The sequence below is a fragment of the Strix uralensis genome, chromosome 30 (genome assembly GCF_047716275.1).
Source record: "Strix uralensis isolate ZFMK-TIS-50842 chromosome 30, bStrUra1, whole genome shotgun sequence".
Taxonomy (NCBI): Eukaryota; Metazoa; Chordata; class Aves; order Strigiformes; family Strigidae; genus Strix; species Strix uralensis.
In genome coordinates this window covers 1-26,974 of record NC_134001.1, presented here as the reverse complement: position 1 = coordinate 26,974, position 26,974 = coordinate 1, and the positions used below count along the sequence as shown (strand labels likewise).

The window sequence follows — 26,974 nt, the reverse complement described above, 5'->3', positions numbered from 1 at the left end:
TGTCATGGTATGTATGGCGTGTCATGGTATGTATGGCGTGTCACGGGACGTATGGCATGTCACGGGGATGTATGGCGTGTCATGGTATGTATGGCGTGTCATGGTATGTATGGCGTGTCATGGTATGTATGGCGTGTCACGGGACGTATGGCATGTCACGGGGATGTATGGCGTGTCATGGTATGTATGGCGTGTCATGGTATGTATGGCGTGTCACGGGACGTATGGCATGTCACAGGGATGTATGGCGTGTCATGGTATGTATGGCGTGTCACAGGGACATATGGTGTGTCACGGGACGTATGGCATGTCATGGGGATGTATGGCATGTCATGGTATGTATGGCGTGTCACAGGGACATATGGCGTGTCACGGGACGTATGGCATGTCATGGGGATGTATGGCATGTCATGGTATGTATGGCATGTCATGGTATGTATGGCGTGTCACAGGGACATATGGTGTGTCACGGGACGTATGGCATGTCATGGGGATATATGGTGTGTCACGGTATGTATGGTGTGTCACGGGGATGTATGGCGTGTCATGGTATGTATGGCATGTCACGGGACGTATGGCGTGTCACAGGGACATACAGCATGTCACAGGGCTGTACGGCATGTCACGGGGACATGTGGCGTGTCACGGGGTCATATGACATGGCATGGGTCATATAACATGTCACGGGGCCATATGTTGTGCCAGGGGCTCCCGTGACATCACACCCCACGCTGACGTCACACCCCCGCGCTGACGTCACGCTCCCCGCGGCCCGGGGGGGGTGTCGATCCCTCTGCGCACGTGCCTCGCCGGCGCCCCGCCCCCTCCGCACGCTTTAGCCCCGCCCCCGCACCGCCATTGGCTGCGGGGCGGTGTCGCCATGGCGACGGTGCCGGCGGCGTCGCGGCGTCGGTGCCGTCAAGCGCGGCGGTGCCGGGCCATGGCGCTGGCCGGGCGGGCGGTGAGCGGGGCGGGGGCCGCGGGGGCGCTGCGGGCGGGACCGGGCGGGACCGGGCGGGACGAGCAGCTCCAGAGCTCGGCAAGTGCGGGGGGGCCGGGGCCGGGGCTGGGGGGGGCTCTGGGGTTGGAAATGGGGGGGGAGCCCTGAAGTGGGGGGCCCTGGGGCTGAGGGGGTCATTGGGACTGGGGGGGTCTGGGGGTACCTGGAGCTGAGGGGGGGCTCGAAGCTGTGGGGGGGCTCTAGGAATGATGGGGGGGCTGAGAAGTGTTCCCCTCTGTCCCTGTCCCCCGCCTCCGTGCCCCCCCATCTCTCTGTCCCCCCCCATGGCCCCCCCCGGCCCCCCCAGGTCGCTTTACTGCAGCTCAACCTCCTCCCCCCCCCCCCGCACCAAGCTCACCAGCTCCTCCTGGCCCGTGAGTGCCCCAATTCAGGGGGGCGGGGGGGACCCCCCAACCGCCCCCCCTTGATTTTTACCCCCCCCCTTTTCCCTTTTCCCCCTTTTTTTTAAATTATTTGCCCCCCCAGGGGACATCCTGGAGATCGGCGCCCAGTGGAGCATCCTGCAGAAGGACATCCCCTCCTTCGAGCGCTACGTGGCCCAGCTCAATATCACACAAGTAACCCACGAAACTCCGGACGACCCCAAAAACCCCTTTTCTCCCCCCAAAACCCATTTTTTTTTTAAATCCCCCCCCCCCTCAGGGAGGAGCTGCCGCAATCGACCCACAAGCACCAACTTGTTTTCCTGGCCAAAGGCAACATCCCGGCGGAAAGTTACACTTTTTTCATGGATATCCTCCTCGACACCACCCGGTGAGCCCCCCCCGCACCCCCTCGACCCCCCCAAACCTCGCTGCACCCCCATTTTTAACCCTTATCCCCCCCCAACCCCCCCAGTGACGAAATCGCCAGCGGCATCGAGAAAGCTGATCAGCGAAGCCACCTGCCTGCTCCTCACCGCCGCCGGAAAAATGACCCGTTACGCCAAAAAGGTGCTTGGGGGGGGCTGATTTTTCGCGGGGGGGGTTCCCCAAAACTACAGGACACCCCAAAATCCCTTTTTTTTTTTTTAATTTTTGCAGCGTGGATGGGTGTTGGGCCCCAACAACTACGACAGTTTTAGTAGCTGCCCCCAGAAAAACAGACGCCACCATCCCCTCGACCGGGGGGGCTGCGGATTTGTGAGCCCCCCCCCACACCCCCCTTCCCCTCCTGCTTCTCCCAGTCCCCCCAGTATCTCCTCCCAGTCCCCCCCAGTATCCCCAGTCCCCCCAGTCAGGGCGGGGTGGGGGCGCTGCGGGTGAGCGCCCCCGTGCGGGCGGGTGGACCCTGCGGCCGCACAGGCGCATTGAGCCCGGGGGGGTGTGTGTGTGTGTGTGTGTGTGTGTGTTTGCACGAGGGTTTGCACGAGGATTTGCACGAGGGGCTCCTCCTCCTCCCCCCCCTCCCTGCAGGCAGCCGGGGTCACACGCACCCAGGGAGGGGGGTGGGGGGGGTTACTGGGAGCTTGTGCGCAGCCCCGCACACGTGTGTGTGTGTCCCCGTGCACACGCGTGTGCCCCTCACCCGTGGGCTGCCCCCCCCCCCCGCTGGGACTCCCCAACTGGGCTGTACTGGGCTGAACTGGGATTCACCCCTCTGCCCCCCCCCAAAAAAACTTCTCTTAAAGGGCCAGACGCACCCCTACGGGCTGTGCCCTGTGCCCCCCCCCGCAGTATTTTGGGGGGACCCAGGCGTGGGGGCGCCCCGAGTGGGTGGGGGGGGGCCTGTGCCTCAGTTTCCCCCCCCGGTCCCTCCCCCGTTACGTGGGGGCAGGGGCGGGGCCAGCGGCACCGGGAGGCGGCGGAGCCCCGCGGCGGAGGGACACGGGCGGGTGGTGGCACCCACGCGGGGGGGGTGTGGGGGGGGCAGCACCCACCAGTGACCAGCACCCACCGGTGACAGGGCCCCAGCACCCACGGCCATGGCTGAGGGTGACGGCGAGGACGATGTCCAGTTCCTGCGGACGGTGAGTGGGGGATACTGGGGGGGACTGGGAGGAGGGACTGGGGATACTGGGGGGGACAGGGGGTAGATACTGGGGGGACTGGGAGGACCAGGACTGGGGATACTGGGGGGGACTGGGAGGAGATACTGGGGGGACTGGGAGGACCAGGACTGGGGATACTGGGGGGGACTGGGGATACTGGGGGGGACTGGGAGGAGATACTGGGGGGACTGGGAGGACCAGGACTGGGGATACTGGGGGGGACTGGGGGGACTGGGAGGAGATACTGGAGGGGACTGAGGGCAGATACTGGGAGGACCAGGACTGGGGAAACTGGGGGAGGGACTGGGGGAACTGGGGGGACTGGGAGGAGATACTGGAGGGGACTGGGGGGACTCTGAGGACTAGGACTGGGGATACTGGGAGGACCGTGAGGAGATACTGGAGGGAATTGGGAGGAGATACTGGGGGGACAGGGGGAACGAGGTCTGGGGATACTGGGGGGGACTGGGAGGAGATACTGGGGGGACAGGGGGGACCAAGACTGGTGATACTGGGAGGACCATGAGGCCCAGGACTGGGGATACTGGGGGGGACTGGGCTCAGGGAACTTTGGGGGGCACTGGGGAACTGGGAGATACTGGTGGGACAGGAGTGGGGGTACTGGGGGAACTGGTGTGGGGAAACTGTGGAGACTGGGGGGGAGCTCTGGGGATACTGGGACATACTGGGAGGAGAGCCAGGGGCGTCTGGGGATACTGGGGGGGTGGGGGGGGTGTAAGCGAGGACTGGGAGGGATGTTTGGGGGGGGACCAGCCTGAGCTGGGAACACTGGGAGGAACTGGGACGGGGCGGGGGGCAGCTCCCACTGGGAGGAACTGGGGGGTGCGGGGGGGGGGTGCGGGGGGGGGGGAGGGGTTGTAAGCCCCCCCCCCCCCACCTGTCCCCGGAGCCGCGTGTGCTCCCAAAAAAGCAACGGGGGGGGGGGAGGGGGAAGCAGCTGCCGGGGGGGGGGGCGAAACCAGATCCCCCCCGGGGGGGGGATGGGCAGCGAGCCGGGGGGGGGGGATGGGGCGGGGGGAGGGGGGGGGCTGGCCCAGTTCTTTCCCTTGTCCCAATTCCTCCCAGTTTGTCCTCAAAACTGCGCTGGGACCTTCCCGGGGGGGGGGGGGTGGGTGTTAATAACCGCCCCCCCCTCCTCGTAAATTTTGGGGGGGGTCAAGGACGAGGGGGTGTCCTTGGGGGGGGGGGAGGGGATCCAGGCGGCCGGGGGTGACCCCACGGGGGTGGGGGTGGGGGGGCGGGCCTGTGGGAAATGCTGAGCTCAGCAGATTTGAAAAGGGGGGGGCCCCCAAGGGAAACTGAGGCATGGAGCGAACCCAGCCCCCCCCCGAACTTCATGGGGGGGGGGCTCAGGCGTCCCGGTGCCCCCTCCCCTCCCTCCCCCCCCCCCCCCGGGGGGCGGGTCCGGTGGCATCTCCGGCGCGCGGGAGGCATCTGCCCCCCCCCCCCCCTCCCCCCCCACCCCGGGGGGGGCTCCGGAGCGACGGGAGCAGCTGGGGGGGAGGGGAGGGGCACAGTGCCGTCACCCCCCCCAACCCCCACTAGGGGTGGGGGCTCCCGGGGGTCCTGCCCCCCCCATAGACCCCCCCTTAGGTTTGGGGGGAACCCAGGGGTCCTGCCCCCCCCCCCTAGTTTGGACCCCCGAGGGCCCCCCCCGAGTCGCGGGGGTGCGGGGGGGGGTCCCGGGAGGGGAGTCCCGGTGGGTCTTGGGGGGGGTCTCATTGGGTGCTGGGGGTCCCGGGGGGGGTTTTCTGGGGTGCTGACCCCCCCCATACCCCCCCTGTTCCCCCCCCTCCCCCCAGGAGGACGAGGAGGTCCCGGGGGGGCCAGGGGGTCCCAGTGGGTCCTGGGGGTTCGGAGGGGTCCCGGGGGGGGGGTTTCAGGGTGCTGACCCCCCCCATAACCCCCCAGAAGGATGAACTGGGCCCGGGGGGGGGCAGGGGGGTCCCAGTGGATCCTGGGGGTTCCTGGCGGGTCCCAGGGGGTTCCTGGGAGTTTGGAGGGGTCCGGGGGGGGTTCCGGGGTGTGACCCCCCCGTGCCCCCCCAGGAGGACGAGGTGGTCCTGCAGTGCAGCACCGTCCTGCTGCAGGAGCAGCTCAAGCTCTGTCTGGCGGCCGAGGGCTTCGGCAACCGCCTCTGCTCGCTGGAGCCCACCTCCAACGCCCAGGTGGGGGGCACCCAGGGCACGGGGGGGCACCCAGGGCGGGGGGGGGGCACCCAGGGCACAGGGGGGGGGCACCCAGGGCAGGTGGGGGGCACCCAGGGCACGGAGGGGGGCGTGAGGGGCGAGGGAGTGCCCCATGGCGTCGGGGGGGGGGGGGGGGCATGGGGAGTTTGGGGACATGTGGACACCCTATAGCACCCAGTTTGGGGACACCCCATAGCACCCACTAAGGACACGATGACACCCTATAGCACCCACAGGGGACACGGGGACACCCTATAGCACCCATTTTGGGGACATGGGGATACAGGGACACCCTGTAGCACCCATTAAGGACACGGTGACACCCTATAGCACCCACAGGTGACACGGGGACATGGGGACACCTTATAGAACCCACTAAGGGGACATGGGGACACCCTATAGCACCTACTAAGGACATGATGACATCCTATAGCACCCACAGGGGACACGAGGACACCCTATAGCACCCATTTTGGGGACATGGGGATACAGGGACACCCTATAGCACCCACTAAGGACACGTGGACACCCTATAGCACCCACAGGGGACACAGGGACATGGGGACACCCTATAGCACCCACTAAGGGGACACGGGGACACCCTATAGCACCCACAGGGGACACGGGGACACCCCATAGCACCCAGTTTGGGGACACGGGGACACCCTATAGCACCCACAGGGGACACGGGGACACCCCATAGCACCCAGTTTGGGGACACGGGGACACCCTATAGCACCCACTAAGGACACGTGGACACCCTATAGCACCCACAGGTGACACGGGAACACCCTATAGCACCCACAGGGGACACGGGGACACCCCATAGCACCCATTTTGGGGACACGGGGCCCCCCGTCCCCTCTCGGGGGGGTCCCCAACATCACCCGGACGGGGGCGGGGGGGGCACACGAGGACGCCCCATTCCCCCTCTCCCCCTGTAGCCGCAGTAGTGGCGGGGGTTGGGCTATCCCTGGGGGGGTCCCCCCCGATTCTGGGGTGCCCCCGATGCCCCCCCAATGTGTCCCGTGTCCCCCCCCCCAGAATGTCCCCCCCGACCTGGCCGTCTGCTGCTTCGTGCTGGAGCAGTCGCTCTCGGTGCGGGCGCTGCAGGAGATGTTGGCCAACAGCTCCGAGACCGGCGCCGAGGTGGGTCTGGGGGGCCCGGGGGGGGGCTTGGGGGGCCCTGGGGGGGTTTGGGGCGCCCCGGGAGGGGTTGGGGTACCCTGGGGGGGGGGTGGGGGGGTCCTAAAGGGCTCCCAACCCCCGCTGACCCCCCTTCTTCTCTCTCCCCCCCCCCCCACGCCCACCCCAGGGCGTCGATCTGGATAAGTGGGTAGGTGCCACCGTGGTGCAGTGACCCCCCCCCCGCCTTCCTCCTCCTCCTCCTCCTCCTCCTCCCCTTCATCCCCCCCCCCCAAATTATTCGGGGGGCTCTGCTGCCCATCCCCCCCCACCCCCCTTCCGCATGGACCCAGGCGTCCGGGTGTGCCCCTCCCCCTGCCCAAAACACCCCCCCCCCCCCCAGCAGCCCCCCAACTCCGCATGGATCCCGCCCAGGTGTGAGCGCGGGCGTGCGACGCACGAGGGGTCGTGCACGGGGGGGGTGGGGGGGTGGGGTGGTGTTACGCATCGCACGGGTGTCCCGACACGAGGGTTGTGCCTCGCCCCGGGGTGCGGAGCTCACACGAGGGCCGTGCAAAGCGTGGGGTGCCCCTCTAGGGGTCTCGCACGAGGAGCGTGTGACGGTCGGGGTGCAGAGCTCTCGCACGAGGAGTGTGCGACACATGGGGCACCCCACCGTGAGTGTCACACGAGGGGGGTGCATCGCACGGGGTGCAGAGCTTGCACGAGGGCCGTGTGTCACACGGGGCACCCCAACACAGCTCTTGCACGAGGAGTGTGTGACACACAGGGTAACCTGCCGTGAGTGTCACACAAGGGCCGTGCGTCACACGGGGTGCAGAGCTTGCACAAGGGCCGTGTGTTACACAGGGCACCTCGACATGGCTCTTGCACAAGGGGTGCACGACACACGGGTCACAGCTCTCGCACGAGGAGTGTGTGTGTGTCGCACGGGGTGCCCCGACATGGCTCCCACACAAGGGGTGTGCAACACACTGGGCGCAGAGCTCGCATGAGGATTGTGTGACACACAAGGTGCCCCGACTCAGCTCTTGCACGAGGAGTGTGCGACACACGGGGCCCCCAACACAGCTCTCACATATGGGCTGTGTGTCGCACGGGGTGCAGAGCTTGCACAAGGGCCGTGTGTCGCATGGGGCACCCCAACATGGCTCTTGCACGAGGGGTGTGCGGACACACGGAGCACAGAGCTCGCACGAGGAGTGTCTGTGACACATGGGGCACCCTGACACAGCTCTCGCACAAGGGCCATGCGTCGCACGGGGCACCCTGACACGGCTCTTGCATGAGGAGTGTGCAACACAAGGGGCACCCAACACAGCTGTTGCACGAGGGCCGTGTGTTGCACAGGGCACCCTGACATGGCTCTTGCACGAGAGGTGTGTGACACATGGGTCACAGCTCTCGCACGAGGGCTGTGTGTTGCACAGTGCGCCCTGACACAGCTCTTGTGCGAGGGCCGTGCGACACACAGGTCACAGACCTTGCACGAGGAGCGTGTGTGTGTCACATGGGGTGCCCCGACACGGCTCTTGCACGAGGGGTGTGTGACACACGGGGCACAGAGCTCTCACGAGGAGTGTGTGTGACACATGGGGCACCCCGACACAGCTCTTACACGAGGACTGTGTGACACAGGGCACAGTGCTTGCACGAGGAGTGTGCGACACATGGGACACCCTGACACAGCTCTTGCACGAGGGCCGTGCATTGCACAGGGCACCCAACACGGCTCTTGCACAAGGGGTGTGCAACACACGGGGTGCAGAGCTCGCACGAGGAGTGTGTGTGACACACGGGGCACCCCGACACAGCTCTTGCACGAGGACCGTGCGACACAGGGCACAGAGCTTGCACGAGGAGTGTGCGACACACGGGGCACCCTGACACAACTCTTGCACGAGGGGTGCGCGTCGCACGGGTCACAGAGCTCGCACGCGGGGCCCGCGCGTCGCACGGGGCGCCCCTCCACGGCTCTCGCACAAGGGCCGTGCGTCGCACGAGGGGGTGCCTGTCCCCGCCCCCTTCTTGACCCCGTGTCCCCCCACAGTCGTCGCAGGGCGGGGGGGCACCGCACGCTGCTCTACGGCCACGCCATCCTCCTGCGGCACTCCCACAGCGGCATGGTGAGTCGGGGGGGGGGGAGGATTTTGGGGGGGCTGGGGGGGGGCACGGGGGACCCCCCCATAATGGGGATAACGGGGTACCCCCCCCCCCCAGTACCTGAGCTGCCTCACCACCTCCCGCTCCGTCACCGACAAACTGGCCTTCGACGTGGGGCTGCAGAAGGACGCGGCCGGTAAGGGGGGGCCCCCCTGGATTTTTGGGGGGTCCCCAAAGGGTTTGTGGGGGGTGGAAGGCTGGAGGGTTTGGGGGTTCTCTTGGGGTAGAGGGGGTGGGGGCCTGAGGGGCTTTGGGGGGCGGAGGGGGGGGGGGTGGAAGGTCCTGGGGGGTTTGGGGGTTCCCCCTGAGGGGGGGGCCCTGTGGGTTTTGGGGGGGGGTCCCTTGAGGTTTTGGGGGGATCCCTGTGGGATTTGGGGGGTCCCCTCAGATTTGGGGGGGTTGTGGGGATTTAGGGGGGTGTCCCTTGGGGTTTGGGGGTCCCTGTGGGTTTTGGGGGGGTTGTGGGAGTTTTGGGGGGGTGAAGGTTTGGGGGTCCCTATGGGCGTTGTGGGGGTTTGGGGGGGTTGTGAAGGTTTGGGGGGGGGTCCCCTTGAGGTTTGGGGGTCACTTTGGGCTTTGGGGGGGTTGTGGGAATTTTGGGGGGGCGTGAAGGTTTGGGGGTTCCTATGGGCGTTGTGGGGGCAGCGGGGGGGGTGGAAGGTCCTGGGGGGTTTGGGGGTTCCCCCTGAGGGGGGGCCCTGTGGGTTTTGGGGGGGGGTGTGCCTTGAGGTTCTGGGGGATTCCTGTGGGATTTGGGGGTCCCCCAGATTTGGGGGGGTTGTGGGGGTTTAGGGGGGTGTCCCTTGGGGTTTGGGGGTCCCTGTGGGTTTTGGGGGCGTTGTGGGAGTTTTGGGGGGGGATGAAGGTGTGGGGGTCCCTATGGGCATTGTGGGGGTTTGGGGGGTTCTCCTGGATTTGGGGGGGTTGTGGGGGCTTGAGGGGGTCCCTTGGGGTTTGGGGGGGTCCCCGTGGGGTTTGGGGATCCCTCTGGGCTTCAGGGGGGGGTTATGGGGGCTTGGGGGGTCTCCTGGGCTTTTGGGGGGGATTGTGAGATGGGGGGGTTCTCTCTGAGCTTTGGAGGGGTTTGGGGGGGTCCCTTGGGGTTCGGGGGGTCCCTCAGGGGGTTCGGGGTCCCCTCTGACCCCCCCGCCCCCCCCAGGCGAGGCGTGCTGGTGGACCACGCACCCGGCGTCCAAGCAGCGCTCGGAGGGGGAGAAGGTGCGAGTGGGCGACGACCTGATCCTGGTCAGCGTCTCCTCCGAGCGCTACCTGGTGAGCGCCGGCACGAGGGCTCGCACGAGGGCTTGCACGAGGGCTCGCGTGGGTTTTGCAATGAGGGCTTGCACAGGCCTTGCACGAGGGCTCACGTGGGCCCTGCGTGGGGCTCGCACGGGGGCTCGTACAGGCCTTGCGCCGGGGCTTGCACGAGGGCTTGCACGAGGGCTCGCATGGGCCTTGCACGAGTGCTCGCACGGGGGCTCGCATGGGCCTTGCACAGGCTTTGCACCAGGGCTCACACGAGGGTTCACGTGGGCCTTGCATGAGGGCTCGCACGGGGGCTCGTACAGGGCTTGCACCAGGGCTTGCACGAGGGCTCACACGAGGGCTCACACTGCCCTTGCATGAGGGCTCGCACGGGGGCTCATATGGGCCTGGCATGGGGGCTCGCACGGGGGCTTGTACGGGCTTTGCACGAGGGCTCTTACGAGGGCACGCGTGGGCCTTGCACCAGGACTTGTATGGGGGCTCACACAGACTTTGCACATGAAACACACGCCCCCGTGACACACGCCCCCATGACACAAGTGTTCATGCCCCCGTGACACACGCGTGTCCCCCATGACACACACACCCCGTGACACACACGCCCCGTGACACACATGCCCCCATGACACATGTGTTTGTGCCCCCGTGACACACGCGTGTGTCCGCCCATGACACACACGACCCCGTGACACACGCTCCCGTGACACACATGTTCATGCCCCCGTGACACACGTGTGTGTCCCCCATGACACACACGACTCTCTGACACACACGCCCCATGACACACGTGTTCATGCCCCTGTGACACACGTGTCCCCATGACACACGTGTTCATGCCCCCATGACACATGCATGTGTCGTCATGACACTCACAACCCCGTGACACACACCTCCATGACACACATGTTCATGCCCCCATGACACATGCGTGTGTCTCCCCATGACACCACATGCCTCCGTGACACACAGTTCGTGCCCCTGTGACACACGTGTGTCCCCCCATGACACACACGACCCCATTACACGTGTTCATGCCCCTGTGACACACGCGTGTGCCCCCATGACACACACACGCCCATGACACACATGTTCATGCCCCGTGACACACGTGTGTGTCCCCCCATGACACACACGACCCTCTGACACACACGCCCCCATGACACACGTGTTCATGCCCCGTGACACACGCGTGTGTCCCCATGACACACACGACCCCGTGACACACACAACCCCATGACACACACGACCCCGTGACACACACGATCCCGTGACACACACGCCCCCATGACACACGTGTTCATGCCCCGTGACACACGTGTGTGTCCCCATGACACACATGACCCCGTGACACACACAACCCCATGACACACACGCCCCCGTGACGCACACACGCCCCGTGACACACGTGTTCATGCCCCCATGACACACGTGTGCCCCCGTCCCCCCAGCACCTCTCCACGGCCAGCGGGGAGCTCCAGGCCGACGCCTCCTTCATGCAAACCCTGTGGAACATGAACCCCATCTGCTCCGGCTCCGAGGAAGGTGGGTGCTGGGGGCGCTGGGGGGTCCCCCCCCCATTTTTGGGGAGGGGTCCCGCACGCCCTGACCCCCCCCCGCGTGTCCCCAGGCTACGTGACGGGCGGCCACGTCATGCGCCTCTTCCACGGCCACATGGACGAGTGTCTGACCCCCTCGGCGCCGGATCAGGGCGAGGAGCGCAGGTTTGGGGGGGCCCCCCCCGGGTTTTGGGGGTCAGATTTGGGGGGGGGATCCCCAAGTGACACCCCCCCCCCCCCAAAATCGTCCCCCCGTGTCCCCGCAGCAGCGTGGTGAGCTACGAGGGGGGGCCCGTCTGCACCCACGCTCGGTCCCTCTGGCGCCTGGAGCCGCTGCGCATCAGGTACGGGGGGGGGGGGAGTTTTGGGGGGTGGGGGGGGTCCCCTCCCCTCCTGGGGGGTCCCCGGGACACCCTGGGACACCCCCCATGTCCCCACCCGGTGGCCTCCATGTGCCTTACTGCAGGTGACACGTCCCCGTGTCCCCCCCACCATGTCCCTGTGACCCTGTGACCCCTCCCTGTGTCCCCCCCAATCTCCCTGTGACCCCTCCCTGCCCCCCATCTCCCCTCCCCGTGTCCCCACCCTGTCCCCCCCCATGTCCCTGTGACCCCTCCCCGTGTCCCCCCCCACCCCTCCTTGTGTCCCCATATCCCCATGAACCCTCCCTGCTGTCCCCATGGCCCTGTCACCCCCCCATGTCCCCCCAACCCCTTCCTGTGTCCCCCCACCCCTTCCCATGTCCCCATCACCCCCCATGTCCCCTGTCCCCCCATGTCCCCATCACCCCCCATGTCCCCATCTCCCCCCCCATGTCCCCATCTCCCCCCCCATGTCCCCTCCCCCCCCATGTCCCCTCACCCCCCATGTCCCCATCTCCCCCCCCATGTCCCCTCCCCCTCCATGTCCCCATCACCCCCCATGTCCCCATCTCCCCCCCCATGTCCCCATCACCCCCATGTCCCCATCTCCCCCCCCATGTCCCCATCACCCCCCATGTCCCCATCTCCCCCCCCATGTCCCCATCTCCCCCCCCATGTCCCCATCACTCCCCCATGTCCCCATCACCCCCCCATGTCCCCATCACCCCCCATGTCCCCATCTCCCCCCCCATGTCCCCATCTCCCCCCCCATGTCCCCATCACTCCCCCATGTCCCCATCACCCCCCCATGTCCCCATCACCCCCCATGTCCCCATCTCCATCCCCACGTCCCCATCTCCCTCCCCAGTCCCCCCATGCCCCCCACCCCGTCCCCCGTCCCCCAATGACACCCCACGTCTCGTGTCCCCCCCCAGCTGGAGCGGGAGCCACCTGAAGTGGGGACAGCCCTTCCGCCTGCGACACGTCACCACGGGCCGGTACCTGGCGCTGAGCGAGGACAAGGGCCTGGCCGTGGTGGAGGCGGCCACCGCCAGCACCCGCGCCGCCGCCTTCTGCTTCCGCGCCTCCAAGGTGGGGACAAGGACGGGGGGACACACCCGCTTTTGGGGGGCGCGGGGTGGTCCGGGGGTCCCCGAGGGATGGGCTGGCTCGGGGGCGCGGGGTGCTCAGGGCGGTGGGGGTGGCCCCTGTCCTGGCCCCGTTTGGGTGACACCTTGGCCCCGTGCTGGGCCCTGTCCTGGGCCTGGCCCTGTCCAGGCGCTTGGCCTTGTCCCTGTCCCTGTCCCCATCCCGGTGCCAATTCCAGTCCTGTCCCCATTAGTGTCCCCATCCTTGTCCCATCCCTTCCCTGTCCACATCCTTGTCCTTGTCCCCATCTTGGTCCCCATTTGTGTCCCCATCCTTGTCCCGTCCCACTTGTGTCCATATTTGTGTCCCATTTGTGCCCCATTTGTGTCCCCATTTGTGCCCCATTTGTGCCCCATTTGTGTCCCCATTTGTGCCCCCATTTATGCCCCATTTGTGCCCCATTTTGTGCCCCATTTGTGTCCCATTTGTGCCCCCATTTGTGCCCCCATTTGTGCCCCATTTATGCCCCATTTGTGCCCCATTTATGCCCATTTGTGTCCCCATTTGTGCCCCATTTGTGCCCCATTTGTGTCCCATTTGTGTCCCCATTTGTGTCCCATTTGTGCCCCATTTGTGCCCCATTTGTGTCCCATTTGTGTCCCCCATTTGTGTCCCCATTTGTGCCCCATTTGTGCCCCCATTTGTGCCCATTTGTGCCCCATTTATGCCCCATTTGTGCCCCATTTGTGCCCCCATTTGTGCCCCATTTGTGCCCCATTTGTGCCCCATTTATGCCACATGTTGTGCCCCATTTGTGTCCCATTTGTGCCCCATTTGTGTCCCCATTTGTGCCCCCATTTGTGCCCCATTTGTGCCCCATTTGTGTCCCATTTGTGTCCCATTTGTGCCCCCATTTGTGCCCCATTTATGCCCCATTTGTGCCCCATTTGTGCCCCATTTGTGTCCCCATTTGTGCCCCATTTGTGCCCCATTTGTGCCCCCATTTGTGCCCCATTTGTGTCCCCATTTGTGCCCCATTTGTGTCCCATTTGTGTCCCCATTTGTGTCCCCATTTGTGCCCCCATATGTGCCTCATTTGTGCCCCCATTTGTGCCCCCATTTGTGCCCCATTTGTGCCCCCATTTGTGCCCCATTTGTGTCCCATTTGTGTCCCCATTTATGCCCCATTTGTGCCCCATTTGTGCCCCATTTATGCCCCATTTGTGCCCCATTTGTGCCCCATTTGTGCCCCCATTTGTGTCCCATTTGTGCCCCCATTTGTGTCCCCATTTGTGCCCCATTTGTGCCCCATTTGTGTCCCCATTTATGCCCCATTTATGCCCCATTTGTGCCCCATTTATGCCCCATTTGTGCCCCATTTATGCCCCATTTGTGCCCCCATTTGTGCCCCCATTTGTGCCCCATTTGTGCCCCATTTGTGTCCCCATTTGTGTCCCCATTCATCCCCATCCCAGCCCTCCGCTGCTCCCTACCCCTGTCCCCACGCGTGTCCCCGTCCCCTCCGCGGGGTCCCCTGACCCCCCCCTTCCCCCCCCCTGCAGGAGAAGCTGGAGGTGGTGGCCAAGCGGGACGTGGAGGGGATGGGGACCCCCGAGATCAAGTACGGGGAGTCGCTCTGCTTCGTGCAGCACGTGGCCAGCGGGCTCTGGCTCACCTACGCCGCCGCCGACACCAAGGCCCTGCGCCTCGGGGTGCTCAAGAGGAAGGTGAGGGGCTCAGGGGGGGCCGGGGGGGGGGGGCCTGGAGTGTCTCGGAGGGGGGCTTTGGGGGGTGCAGGGGGCTTTGGGGCATCTCTGAGGGGGCTTTGGGGCATCTGCAGGGAGTCTTTGGGGTATCTTTGGGATTTTTGGGGTCTCTGGGGTCATGGGGGGCTCAGGGGGGGCTGGGGGGGCCTGGGGCATCTTCAGGGGGGTCTCCAGGGGGCTTTGGTCTGTGCAGGCGGCTTTGGGGCGGTTCTGGGGGGGCTTTGGGGCATCTCCAGGGGGTCTGTGGGGCATTTTTTGGGGAGTATGGGGTCTCTGGGGGTATTGGGGGGCTCAGGGGGGGCTGGGGGGGCACTGGGGCATCTCCAGGGGGTCTGGGGGGGGTTGGGGGGTTTGGGGCATCTTTAGGGGTTTGGGGGTCTCTGAGCAGCACTGGGGTGTCCCCAGGGGGTCTTGGGGGCATCTTTGGGGGTTTGGGGGTCTCTGGGGTCCTTGGGGGGGGGGGGTCTGAGCAGCACCGGGGTGTCCCCAGGGGCTCTTTGGGGCACCTCTGAGGGGCCCCTTTGGGGGGTCTCTGGAGGTGTCTGGGAGGCGCTGGGATGCACTGGGGGGGTCCGGGCCCCCCCCCCTCAGGCTGACACCCCCCCTCCATGTGTCGCGTCCCCCCCCCCAGGCCATCCTGCACCAGGAGGGACACATGGACGACGCGTTGTCCCTCACCCGCTCCCAGCGCCAGGAGTCCCAGGCGGCGCGGATGGTCTATAGCACGGCCGGGCTCTACGGGGCACTTCATCAGGGTGGGGGGGCTGGGGGGGCCATGGGGGTTCGGGGGGGTGTGGGGGGGGCCATGGGGGGGTTGGGGTGTGGGGGGAATGGAGGGGTATAGGGGATATGGGGGGTGTGGGGGCTGGGGATGGTCTATAGCACGGCCGGGCTCTACGGGCACTTCATCAGGTGGGGGGGGCTGGGGGGGCCATGGGGGTTCGGGGGGGGCTATGGGGGGAAATGGGGGGGGTTATGGGGGCTATAGGGGGCTATGGGGGGCTATGGTGGGATATGGGCAAAAATGGGGGGGTTATGGGGGCTATGGGGGGTTATGGGGGGCTATGGGGGGATATGGGGGGGTCATGGGGGGCTGGGGGGTCTATGGGGTGCTGTGGGAGGTTGTGGGGGGCTATGAGGGGGTTATGGGGGCTATGGGAGGGCTATGGGGGGGTCATGGGTGGGCTGGGGGGTCTATGGGGTGCTGTGGGGCGTTATGGGGGGCTATGAGGGGGTTATGAGGGGGTTATGGGGGCTATGGGAGGGCTATGGGGGGGTCATGGGGGGCTGTGGGGTCTATGGGGTGCTATGGGGGGTTGTGGGGGGCTATGGGGGGTTATGGGGGGGTTATGGGGGCTATAGGGGGTTATGGGGCTGCTCTATAGCCTGGCTGGCCCCTATGGGCACTTCATGGCTGGGGGGGGGTCTGGGGGGGTCCTGCAATAGGTCTGGGGGGGTTGGGGGGGTCTGGGGGGTCCTGCAATAGGTCTGGGGGGCTGGGGGGGTCCTGCGATGGGTCTGGGGGGGTTGGGGGGGTCTGGGGGGGTCCAAGGCCATAGGGTGGGGTGGGGGCTGTGTGGGGCTGACCCCCCCTTTCCCCCCGCTTTCCCCCCCCCTGCAGGAGCCTGGACAGCCTGAGCGGGCGTGGCCGGGGGGCGCCCCCCCCCGCGCTGCCCATCGCCGCCGTGATCCTGAGCCTGCGGGACCTCATCGGGTATTTCCAGCCCCCCCCCGCCGACCTGCAGCACGATCGGCGCCAGAGTCACCTGCGGGCGCTGCGCAGCCGCCAGAACCTCTTCCAGCAGGAGGTGGGGGGGGGCAGGACCCCCCAATCCCCCCCCAGCGGGGATGGGGGGCGCCAGGGGGGGGGTCGTGGGGCCAAGGGGGTGCTGGGGCTGGCGGGTCCTGGGGGGCTCCTGGGGCTGGGGGGTGCGGGGATGCTCGTGGGGTTGGGGGGTGGCAGAACCTCTTCCAGGAGGAGGGGGGGGGGGTCGGGAGCCCCCCGAGGTTTTTTGGGGGGGTCTGGGGGGGTTCTGGGGGGAGTCCTTGGGCCGGGGGGTGAAGGGGGGGATTGTGGGGGTGGAGGGTGCAGGGATGTTCATGGGGTTGGGGGTGTCAGAACCTCTTTCGGGGGCGGGGGGGGGAGGGGGGGCCGGGACCCCCCCCCCGCCCCGAGGTTTTTGGGGGGGAGATGGGGGAGCTCGGGGAGGGTCTGGGGGGGTTCCTGAGGCTGGGGGGCTGCCGAGGGGGGGGGGGGATGGAGTCCTGAGGTGTGGGGGTACGGGGGGTGCCCAGAGCTCGCCGTGGGTGCTGCCAGGGGGACTCGTGGGGTGGCTCAGGGGTGATGGGGGGGCTGTGGGGTAAAGTGGGTGGGGAGGGGGGACCCTCAGGGTGACCCCCCCCCCCCGCGGTCCTCAGGGGATGATCTCGCTGGTGCTGAACTGCATCGACCGGCTGAACGTGTACAGCACCGCCGCGCACTTCGCCGAGTTCGCCGGGGAGGAGGCGGCCGCCTCCTGGAAGGAGATTGTCAACTTGCTCTACGAGCTGCTGGGTGGGGGGGCTGGGGGGCCGGGGGGGGCCGGGGGGGGGGGCTGTGGGGGGAGATGGAGGGGCTGGAGAGCGAGATGGGGGGGATGGAGGGAGGGATGTCAATGGGCTCTACGAGATGCTGGGGGGGGGCTGGGGGGTGCTGGGGGGCGAGATGAGGGCTGTGGGGTGCGATGGGGGCTGTGGGGCAGTGGGGGGGGCTGGGGGGCGAGATGAGGGCTATGGGGTGGGATGGGGGCTGTGGGGCAGTGGGGGGGGCTGGGGGGCGAGATGAGGGCTATGGGGTGGGATGGGGGCTGGGGGGTGGGGTGTCAACCTGCTCTATGAGCTGCTGAGCTGCTGGGGGGGAGGCTGGGGGGGGAGGCTGGAGGGGGCCTGGGGGGCAAGATGGAGGGGCTGGGGGGCTATGGGGCAGTATGGGGGGCTATGGGGTGCGACAGGGGGCTGTGGGGTGGTGCGGGGGCCTGTGGGGCAGGATGGGGTGTAACAGAGGTGGGACAAGGGGCTGTGGTGTGGACAAGGGTCTAGAGATCAATATGGGGGGTGGTGGGGTGCTGTGGGGGGCTGTGGGGTGCTATGGGGTTCTATGGGGGGTTGTGGGGTGCTATGGGGGTTGTGGGGTGCTGTGGGGTGCAATGGGGTGCTGTGGGGTGCTATAGGGGGCTGTGGGGTGCTATGGGGGGCTATGGAGTGCTATGGGGGGGCTGTGGGGTGCTGTGGGATGCTGTGGGGTGCTATAGGGGGCTGTGGGGTGCTGTGGGGTGCTATGGGGGGCTATGGAGTGCTATGGGGGGGCTGTGGGGTGCTGTGGGATGCTGTGGGGTGCTATGGGGTTCTATGGGGGGTTGTGGGGTGATATGGGGGTTGTGGGGTGCAATGGGGTGCTGTGGGGTGCTATAGGGGGCTGTGGGGTGCTATGGATTGCTATGGAGTGCTATGGGGGGGCTGTGGGGTGCTATGGGGTGCTGTGGGGTGAGCGGCGGCCGAGGCTGTGGGTCCCTGACCCCCGCCGTGCCCCCCAGCCTCGCTGATCCGGGGGAACCGCGCCAACTGCGCCCTCTTCTCCACCAACCTGGACTGGCTGGTCAGCAAACTGGACCGGCTGGAGGCCTCCTCGGGTCAGCCCGCAGGGGGGCTGGGGGGGGTGTGGGGCTGGGGGGGGAGTATGTGGGGTGGGAGGGGACGTGTGGGGCTGGACACCTTCACGTGGGAGCAGGAACCAGGGGGGTCGTGTGGGGCCACAGGCCCTTGTGCAGAGGCTGGGACCCACATGTGGGTCTGGGGAACCTTCCTGTGGGGCTGGAGACCCCCTGATGTGGGTCTGGGGACCTTCCTGTGGGGCTGGAGATGCCCTGATGTGGGTCTGGGGACCTTCTTGTGGGGCTGGAGATGCCCTGATGTGGGTCTGGGGACCTTCCTGTGGGGCTGGAGATGCCCTGATGTGGGTCTGGGGACCTTCCTGTGGGGCTGGAGACCCCCTGATGTGGGTCTGGGGACCTTCCTGTGGGGCTGGAGACCCCCTGATGTGGGTCTGGGGACCTTCCTGTGGGTCTGGGAAGCCTGATGTGGGGGTGAGGACCCTCCTGTGAGTCTGGAGACGCTGATGTGGATCTGGGGACCTTCCTGTGGGGCTGAGGACCCTTCCTGTGGATCTGGGGACCTTCCTTCTTATGGGTCTGGGGACCTTCCTATGGGGCCAGCCCCCTTGATGTGGGGCTGCCCCCCCGTGCCCCCGCAGGCATCCTGGAGGTGCTGTACTGCGTCCTCATCGAGAGCCCCGAGGTGCTCAACATCATCCAGGAGAACCACATCAAGTCCATCATCTCCCTCCTGGACAAACATGGCCGCAACCACAAGGTGGGGACGGGGGGGTGGCGGAGGGGTGTGTGGGGGGGTGTGGGGGTGTGGGGGGGCCCCACACACGTGGGCCCAGGTGGCCAAGAAGGCCAGTGGCATCCCTGGAGGGGCTGAAGTCGGGGTGACCCGGTGCTGAGGGATCTGGGGGAGGTTCGTGGTGGGGCTGGAGGAGCTCCGAGGGCTTTTCCAACCCGCATCATTTTGGGGTTCAGTGTTTGTGACCCCCCCGCCCCCCCCCGCCCCCAGGTTCTGGACGTTCTCTGCTCCCTCTGCGTCTGCAACGCCGTGGCCGTACGCTCCAACCAGAACCTCATCACTGAGAACCTGCTGCCCCGCCGCGACCTCCTGCTCCAGACCGGGCTGGTCAACTACGTCACCAGGTGGGGCCTGGGGGGGGATTTGGGGGGGGTCCAGGGGGGGTTTAAGGGGGGGCTGGGGGGTTTAGGGGGGCCTAGGAGGGGTCTGGAGGATGTGGGGAGGCTCTTGGAGGCTCCTTGAGGTGGGACTTGGAACATCATGGAGGGCTCTTGGCTGCCCCAGAGGGGTCTCAGGTGCCCCCGGGGTGTCTTGGGGTGCTCCAGGGGAGTCTTGGGGTGCCCCTGGGGGTCTTAAGGTGACCTTGGGGTGCTCCTTGGGGGTCTTGGGGTGCCCCTGGGGGTCTTAAGGTGACCTTGGGGTGCTCCTTGGGGGTCTTGGGGTGCTCCTGGGGGTCTTCTGGTGCTCCTGGGGGGCTTTTGGGGGGCCCTGGGGGGATTTAAGGGGGGGCTGGGGGGTTTAGGGGGGCCTAGGAGGGGTCTGGAGGATGTGGGGAGGCTCTTGGAGGCTCCTTGAGGTGGGACTTGGAGCAGCCTGAAGGGCTCTTGGCTGCCCCTGAGGGGTTTGGGGGTGCCCCAGGGGGTCTTGAGGTGCCCATGGGGGTTTTGGGGTGCCTTGGGATGCCCCTGGGGTGCTCCTGAAGGGTCTTGGGGTGCCCCTGAGGTTCTTGGGGTGCTCCTGAGGGTCTCTGTGTGCACATGAGATGTTCCTGGGGTTCTTGGGGTGCTTGAGGGGGGGTTTCAGGGTGCCCCTGGTGTTCTTGGGGTGCTCCTGGGGGTCTCCTAGAGGTCTTGGTGTTTTCTTGGAGTGCTTTGGGGGGCTCCTGGGGTTCTTGGGGTGCTTCATGGGGGTTTCAGGGTACCCCTGGGGTTCTTGGGGTGCTCCTGGGGGTTTCTAGGTGATCCTGAGAGGTTTTGGGGGAGACCTGAGGGTCTCTGTGTGCCCATGGGAGCTCCTGGGGTTCTTGGGGTGCTTCAGGGGGTCTCCTAGTGTTCTTGGTGTGCTCTTGGGGTGCTTTGGGGGGCTTCCAGGGTTCCCCTGGGGTTCTTGGGGTGCCCCTGGGGGTCTTGGGGAGCTCCTGAAGGGTCTTGGGGTGCTCCTGGGGGTTTCTAGGTGATCCTGAGAGGTTTTGGGGGAGACCTGAGGGTCTCTGTGTGCCCATGGGAGCTCCTGGGGTTCTTGGGGTGCTTCAGGGGGTCTCCTAGTGTTCTTGGTGTGCTCTTGGGGTGCTTTGGGGGGCTTCCAGGGTTCCCCTGGGGTTCTTGGGGTGCCCCTGGGGGTCTTGGGGAGCTCCTGAAGGGTCTTGGGGTGCTCCTGGGGGTTTCTAGGTGATCCTGAGAGGTTTTGGGGGAGACCTGAGGGTCTCTGTGTGCCCACGGGAGCTCCTGGGGTTCTTGGGTGCTCCGGGGGGCGTCTCAGGGTGCCCCTGGGGATCTCGGGGTACTCCCAGGTGTGCTGACCCCCCTCTTTACCCCCCCCCAACAGCGTGCGCCCCAACATCTTCGTGGGGACGCACGAGGGCTCCACGCAATACCCCAAGTGGTACTTCGAGGTGGCGGTGGAGCGGGCGCGGCCCTTCCTGGGGGCGCAGGGCACCCACCTGCGGGTGGGCTGGGCCGCGGCCGGCAGCTACAGCCCCTCGCCGGGGGGGGGCACGGGCTGGGGGGGCAACGGCGCCGGCGACGACCTCAGCTCCTTCGCCTTCGACGGCCTCCACCTCTGGACAGGTACGGCCGCCACGTGGCCCCAGCGTGACCCCTCACCCCCAACGTGGCCCCTGGCCCCCAACATGGTGGCCAGAGTCATAACATGGCCCCCAACGTGGCCTCTGTCTCCCAACGTGGCCCCTGTCCCCCAAAATGGTGCCCAGTGTCACAGTGTGGCACCCAACATGGCCCCCAGTGTCACAACATGGCCCCCAACGTGGCCCCTGGCCCCCAAAATGGCGCCCAGTGTCACAACATGGCCCCCAATATGGCCCCTGTCTCCCAACATGGCCCCTGTCCCCCAAAATAGCGCCCAGTGTCACAGCGTGGCACCCAACATGGCCCCCAGTGTCACAACATGGCCCCCAACGTGGCCCCTGGCCCCCAAAATGGCGCCCAGTGTCACAACATGGCCCCCAATATGGCCCCTGTCTCCCAACATGGCCCCTGTCCCCCAAAATGGCGCCCAGTGTCACAACGTGGCACCCAACATGGCCCCCAGTGTCACAACATGGCCCCTAACATGGCCCCTGGCCCCCAGAATGGCCCCCAGTGTCACAACGTGGCACCCAACATGGCCCCCAGTGTCACAGCATGGTCTCCAATGTGGCCCCTGTCCGCCAATGTGGCCCCGATGTCATGACGTGGCACCCAACACGGCTCCTGTCCCCCAAAATGGCGCCCAGTGTCACAACGTGGCACCCGACGTGGCCCCTGTCTCCCAACATGGCCCCTGTCCACCAAAATGGCGCCCAGTGTCACAGTGTGGCACCCAACACGTCTCCAGCGTGGCCCCTGTCCCCCAATGCGGCCCCGATGTCATGACATGGCACCCAACATGGCCCCCAGTGTCACAACATGGCCCCCAGCGTGGCCCCTGGCCCCCAACTTGGCCCTTGTCCCCCAAAACGCCGCCCAGTGTCACAACGTGGCACCCAACATGGCCCCCAGTGTCACAGCATGGTCTCCAACGTGGCTCCTGTCCCCCAGTGTGGCCCTGATGTCATGACGTGGCACCCAACATGGCCCCTGGCCCCCAAAATGGCGCCCAGTGTCACAACATGGCCCCCAATGTGGCCCCTGTCCCCCAGCATGGCCCCAATGTCATGACGTGGCCCCCAATATGGCCCCTGTCACCCAACGTGACCCTTGTCCCCTAAAATGGCGCCCAGTGTCACAACGTGGCACCCAGCGTGGCCCCTGTCCCCCCAACGTAGTCCCAATGTCATGACGTGACACCCAACATGGCCGCCAGTGTCACAGCGTGGCCCCCAGCGTGGCCCCTGTCCCCCAGCGTGTCCTCTGGTGCCACCACATGTCCCCCATTCCCGGCGTGTCCCCAGTGTCACAGCGTGGCCCCCCACGTGTCCCCTGGTGCCACAACGTGTCCCCTGATGTGTCCCCTGTCCCCTGTCGTGTCCCCAGTGTCACAGCGTGTCCCCCCACATGTCCCTTGGTGCCACCACGTGTCCCCTGTCCCCTGTTGTGTCCCCAGTGTCACAGCGTGTCCCCCCACATGTTCTCTGGTGCCACCACGTGTCCCCTGATGTGTCCCCCGTCCCCTGTCATGTCCCCAGTGTCACAGCGTGTCCCCCCATGTGTCCCCTGGTGCCACAACGTGTCCCCTGATGTGTCCCCTGTCCCCTGTTGTGTCCCCAGTGTCACAGCATGTCCCCCCATGTGTCCCCTGGTGCCACCACGTGTCCCCTGGTGCCATCATGTGTCCCCTGGTGTGTCCCCTGTCATGTCCCCAGTGTCACAGCGTGTCCCCCCCATGTGTCTCCTGGTGCCACCACGTGTCCCCTGATGTGTCCCCCGTCCCCTGTCATGTCCCCAGTGTCACAGTGTGTCCCTCCACGTGTCCCCTGATGCCACAGTGTGTCCCCTGGTGTGTCCCCCGTCCCCTGTCATGTCCCCAGTGTCACAGCACGTCCCCCCACATGTCCCCTGGTGCCATGGCATGTCCCCTGCCGTGTCCCCCACCCTCTGTCCCGTCCCCAGCGTCACAGCGCGTCCCCCCACATATCCCTCGGTTCCCCCACGTGTCCCCCGGTGCCACCACATGTTCCCCGGCGTGTCCCCACAGGGGGGGTGGCCCGGGCTGTGGCCTCTCCGCAGCGGCGGGCGCTGGCCCCGGGGGACGTGATCAGCTGCTGCCTGGACCTGGGGGTGCCCAGCGCCTCGTTCCGCATCAACGGTTGCCCCGTCCAGGGGGTCCTCGAGGGCTTCAACCTCGACGCCCTCTTCTCCCCCGTCGCCAGCTTCTCCGCAGGCGTCAAGTGAGGGGGGGGCACACGGGGGGACGGGGGGGGCAGAATGGGGGGAGTGGGGGGCACCCCTGGACCTGCCCTGGGGTGAGGGAGGGGCTGCTGGGGGGGGCGCTGGGGGTACAGGGGGTCTGTGGTGTCCGGGGTGATGGGGGGTGATGGGGGGCTGGGGGGATTCGGGGAGGGGATTTGGGGGGATTCTGGGGGGTGTTGGGGGAGTTTGGGGGGTCTGGAGGGATTGGGGGGGGGCATGGGGGGAAGATATGGGGCTGGGGGATTCTGGGGGGGTTGGGGGAGTTTTGGGGGGCTGGAGGGATTTGGGGGGGGCATGGGGGGAAGATATGGGGCTGGGGGATTCTGGGGGGGTTGGGGGAGTTCTGGGGGCTGGAAGGATTTGGGGGGGGCATGGGGGGAAGATATGGGGCTGGGGGATTCTGGGGGGGTTGGGGGAGTTCTGGGGGCTGGAAGGATTTGGGGGGGGCATGGGGGGAAGATATGGGGCTGGGGGGATTCTGGGGGGGTTGGGGGAGTTCTGGGGGCTGGAAGGATTTGGGGGGGGCATGGGGGGAAGATATGGGGCTGGGGGATTCTGGGGGGGGTTGGGGGAGTTCGGGGGGGGCTGGAGGGATTTGGGGGGGGCATGGGGGGAAGATATGGGGCTGGGGGGATTCTGGGTGGGTTGGGGGAGTTTTGGGGGGCTGGAGGGATTTGGGGGGGCATGGGGGGAAGATATGGGGCTGGGGGGATTTGGGAGGGATTCTGGGGGGATTCTGGGGGGCTGGAGGGGTTCAGGAGGGGCTGGGGGAAGTTGTGGGGCTGGGGGGTGCTGGAGGGATTCGGGGGGGCTGGGGGGAAGCTGTGGGGCTGGGGGGAAGTTGTGGGGCTGGGGGGTGCTGGAGGGATTCGGGGGGGCTGGGGGGAAGCTGTGGGGCTGGGGGGAAGTTGTGGGGCTGGGGGTGCTGGGGGGGTTCTGGGGTGCTGGGGGGGTTCTGGGGGGGTGCTGTGGGGGGTGCTGTGAGCTTGGGGGGTTCTGGGGGGTGGCTGTGAGGTTTGGGGGGGGCTGTGGGACTGGGGGGGTTGCTGTGAGGTTGGGGGGGTTCTGGGGGGCCTCTAGGAAGCTGGGGGGCTGCCGGGGGGTTGTGGGGGTGCAGGGGAGCTGCCCACCCCCCCGTACCCCCCTTTCCCCAGGCTGCGCTTCCTCCTGGGGGGTCGCCACGGGGAGTTCCAGTTCCTGCCCCCCCCCGGGTACTCGCCCTGCGCCGAGGCGCTGCTGCCCCGCCAGCGCCTGCGCCTGGAAGCCCATCAAGGCCTATCGGGGCGAGGGGGCCCCCCGGAACCCGCAGCCTCCTGGGGCCCACCCAGGCCCTGCCCCACACCGCCCTCACCCCCTGCCCCGTGGACACCCTCCAGGTTGGGGGTTTGGGGGTGCTGGGGGGGGAGGGGAGAGGGGGGTGGAGGGGGGCTTGGGGGGGCCTGGGGGGTGCTTGGGGGGATTGGGGGGGTGTTTGGGGGTGCTGGGGAGGAGTGGCAGAGGGGGTGGAGGGGGGGCTTTGGGGGGGTGCTGGGTTGGGTTTTGGGGTGCTGGGGGGAAGTTAAAGGGTGCTGGGGGGGTTTGGGGGTGCTGGGAGGGGAGTGGAGAGGGGGTGGAGGGGCGCTTTGGGGGGCCCGGGGGGTGCTTGGGGTGTTGTGGGGGTATTTGGGGGTGCTGGGGAGGAGTGGAGAGAAGGTGGAGGGGGGCTTTGGGGGGTGCTGGGTTGGGTTTTGGGGTGCTGGGAGGAGTGGAGAGGTGGTGGAGGGGGGCTTTGGGGGCCTGGGGGGTCTTGGGTGGCGGTTTGGGGGGTGCTGAGGGGTGCTTTGGGAGATTAGGGGGGGGTTTGGGGAGTGCTGGGGGGGGTTTGTGGGGTGCTGGGGGGTGCTTGGGGGGATTGGGGGGGATTGGGGGTGCTGGGGGAGAGTGGAGAGAGGGTGGAGGGGGGCTTTGGGGGGTGCTCGTGGGGTTTTGGGGTGCTGGGAGTGAGTGGAGAGGGGGGTGAAGGGGGTCTTGGGTGGGGGGGGATGCTGGGGCGGGTTTGGGGGGTGCTGGGGGGATTTGGGGGTGCTTGGGGGGATTGGCGGGGTTGTGGGGGTGCTGGTGGAAGGGGGAGAGAGGGTGAGGGGGGTTTTGGGGGGTGCTGGAGGGATTTGGGGGTGCTGGGAGCGAGTGGAGGGGGGATTTGGGGGGGTGCTGGGTGGGGGTTTGGGAGTGCTGGGGGAGGTTAAGGGGTGCTGGTGGGATTTGGGGTGCTGGGAGGGAGTGGAGAGGGGGCAGAAGGGGGATTTGGGGGGCCTGGGGGTCTTGGTGGGGGTTTGGGGGGTGCTGGAGGGGGTTGGGGGGGGGTGGGGAGTGCTGAGGGGGTTGGGGGTGCTGGGGGGCACTGGGGGGATTGGGGGGGTTTGGGGGGTGCTGGGGGAGAGTGGAGAGAGGGTGGAGGGGGGTTTTGGGGGACTTGTGGGGGTCTAGGGGGGCTTGGGTGGGAGTTTGGGGGTGCTGGGGGGTTTGAGGGTGCTGGAGGAGCTTGGGGGGGTTTGGGGGTGCCGGGGGGGGAGAGTGGAGAGGGGTTGAGGGGGGGCTTGGGGGGGGTCTGGGGGGTCTTGGATAGGGATGCTGGGGGGCTTGGGGGGAGTTCTGGGGGTGGAGGGGGGGGGCTTTGCGGTGCCTGGGGGTGGGGGTTTGGGGTGCTGGGGGGGTGCTGGGGGGTGGGGTTTTGGGGTCACCCCCCACCTGTGTCCCCCCCAGATCGTGCTGCCCCCCCACCTGGAGCGAATCCGGGAGAAGCTGGCGGAGAACATCCACGAGCTGTGGGCCCTGACCCGCATCGAGCAGGGCTGGACCTACGGCCCCGTGAGTCGGGGGGAGCCCCCCAAAACCCCCCCGGGGGCGACAGACCCACCGCGAGCTCCCCCAAAACCCCCTGACCCTCCCCGAGGCCCCCCCCGGGATGGACAGACCCCCCCCTGAGCCCCCCAAAATCCCCCTGAGGTACAGTGGGACCCCCAAAGCCCCCCCCCCAGTTCCCCTGGGGTGCAGTGGGGACCCCCTGACCCCCCCAATCCTCTTGGGGTGCACTGAGCCCCCCACCGAGCCCCCCCTGGGGTGCAACGAGCCCCCCCAAACCCCCCTGGGGTGCACTGAGCCCCCCCTAAGCCCCCCCTTAATGCCCCCAGGGAAGCAATGGGACCCTCTGAGCCCCCCCTGAGCCCCTCTGGGGTGCACAGACCCCCCCCAAGCCCCCCCAATCCTCTTGGGGTGCAGAGCCCCCCCCCCCAAACCCCCCGGGGTGCACTAAACCCCCCCTTAACGCCCCTGGAGTAGCAATGGGACCCCCTCTTACCACAGCAGAGCCCCCCCCTCAATCCCCTCCGGGTTTTGGTGTGCCGTGGGGGGGTGCTGACCCCCCCGGGCCCCCCCCAGATTCGGGACGACAACCGGCGGCTGCACCCCTGTTGTTGAGCTTCCCACAACCTCCCCGAGCCCGAGCGGGGCTACAACCTCCAGAATGTCGGGGGAGACCCTCAAGTAAGGGGGGGCTGGGGGGGGGCCAAGGGGGGGGCTGGGGGGGCCGGAGGGGGCTGGGGGATGGGTTTTGGGGTCCCCGTTGCTCTGTGCTCCCCAGGCTGGGCTGGGTTTGGGGTGCCCCCCGGCTGGGGCTGTGTTAGGAGCTGGGTTTTGGGGTGTCCCCCTCCCCAATCAC

The 26,974-nt window shown here is 67.1% G+C and overlaps 1 protein-coding gene across 1 annotated transcript; it reads left to right on the top strand.

Annotated features, from left to right (window-relative positions):
- Positions 1-854: 854 nt before the first annotated feature.
- On the top strand, positions 855-26,799 carry LOC141935907 (ryanodine receptor 1-like; the record flags this gene model as incomplete). The annotated part of the gene is made up of 28 exons (XM_074852592.1): positions 855-961; positions 1,487-1,578; positions 1,664-1,774; positions 1,859-1,953; positions 2,906-2,969; positions 5,060-5,179; positions 6,245-6,349; positions 6,516-6,536; positions 8,397-8,472; positions 8,567-8,645; positions 9,669-9,781; positions 11,224-11,317; positions 11,403-11,496; positions 11,598-11,675; positions 12,629-12,785; positions 14,345-14,509; positions 15,180-15,295; positions 16,164-16,356; positions 16,967-17,102; positions 18,121-18,216; positions 18,837-18,955; positions 19,202-19,335; positions 20,756-20,997; positions 23,063-23,255; positions 24,432-24,660; positions 26,020-26,124; positions 26,168-26,262; positions 26,695-26,799. Coding segments are annotated over exons 1-28 (3,308 nt in total), but the record flags the coding sequence as incomplete, so codon positions are not given.
- Between the last annotated feature and the right edge of the window lie 175 nt (positions 26,800-26,974).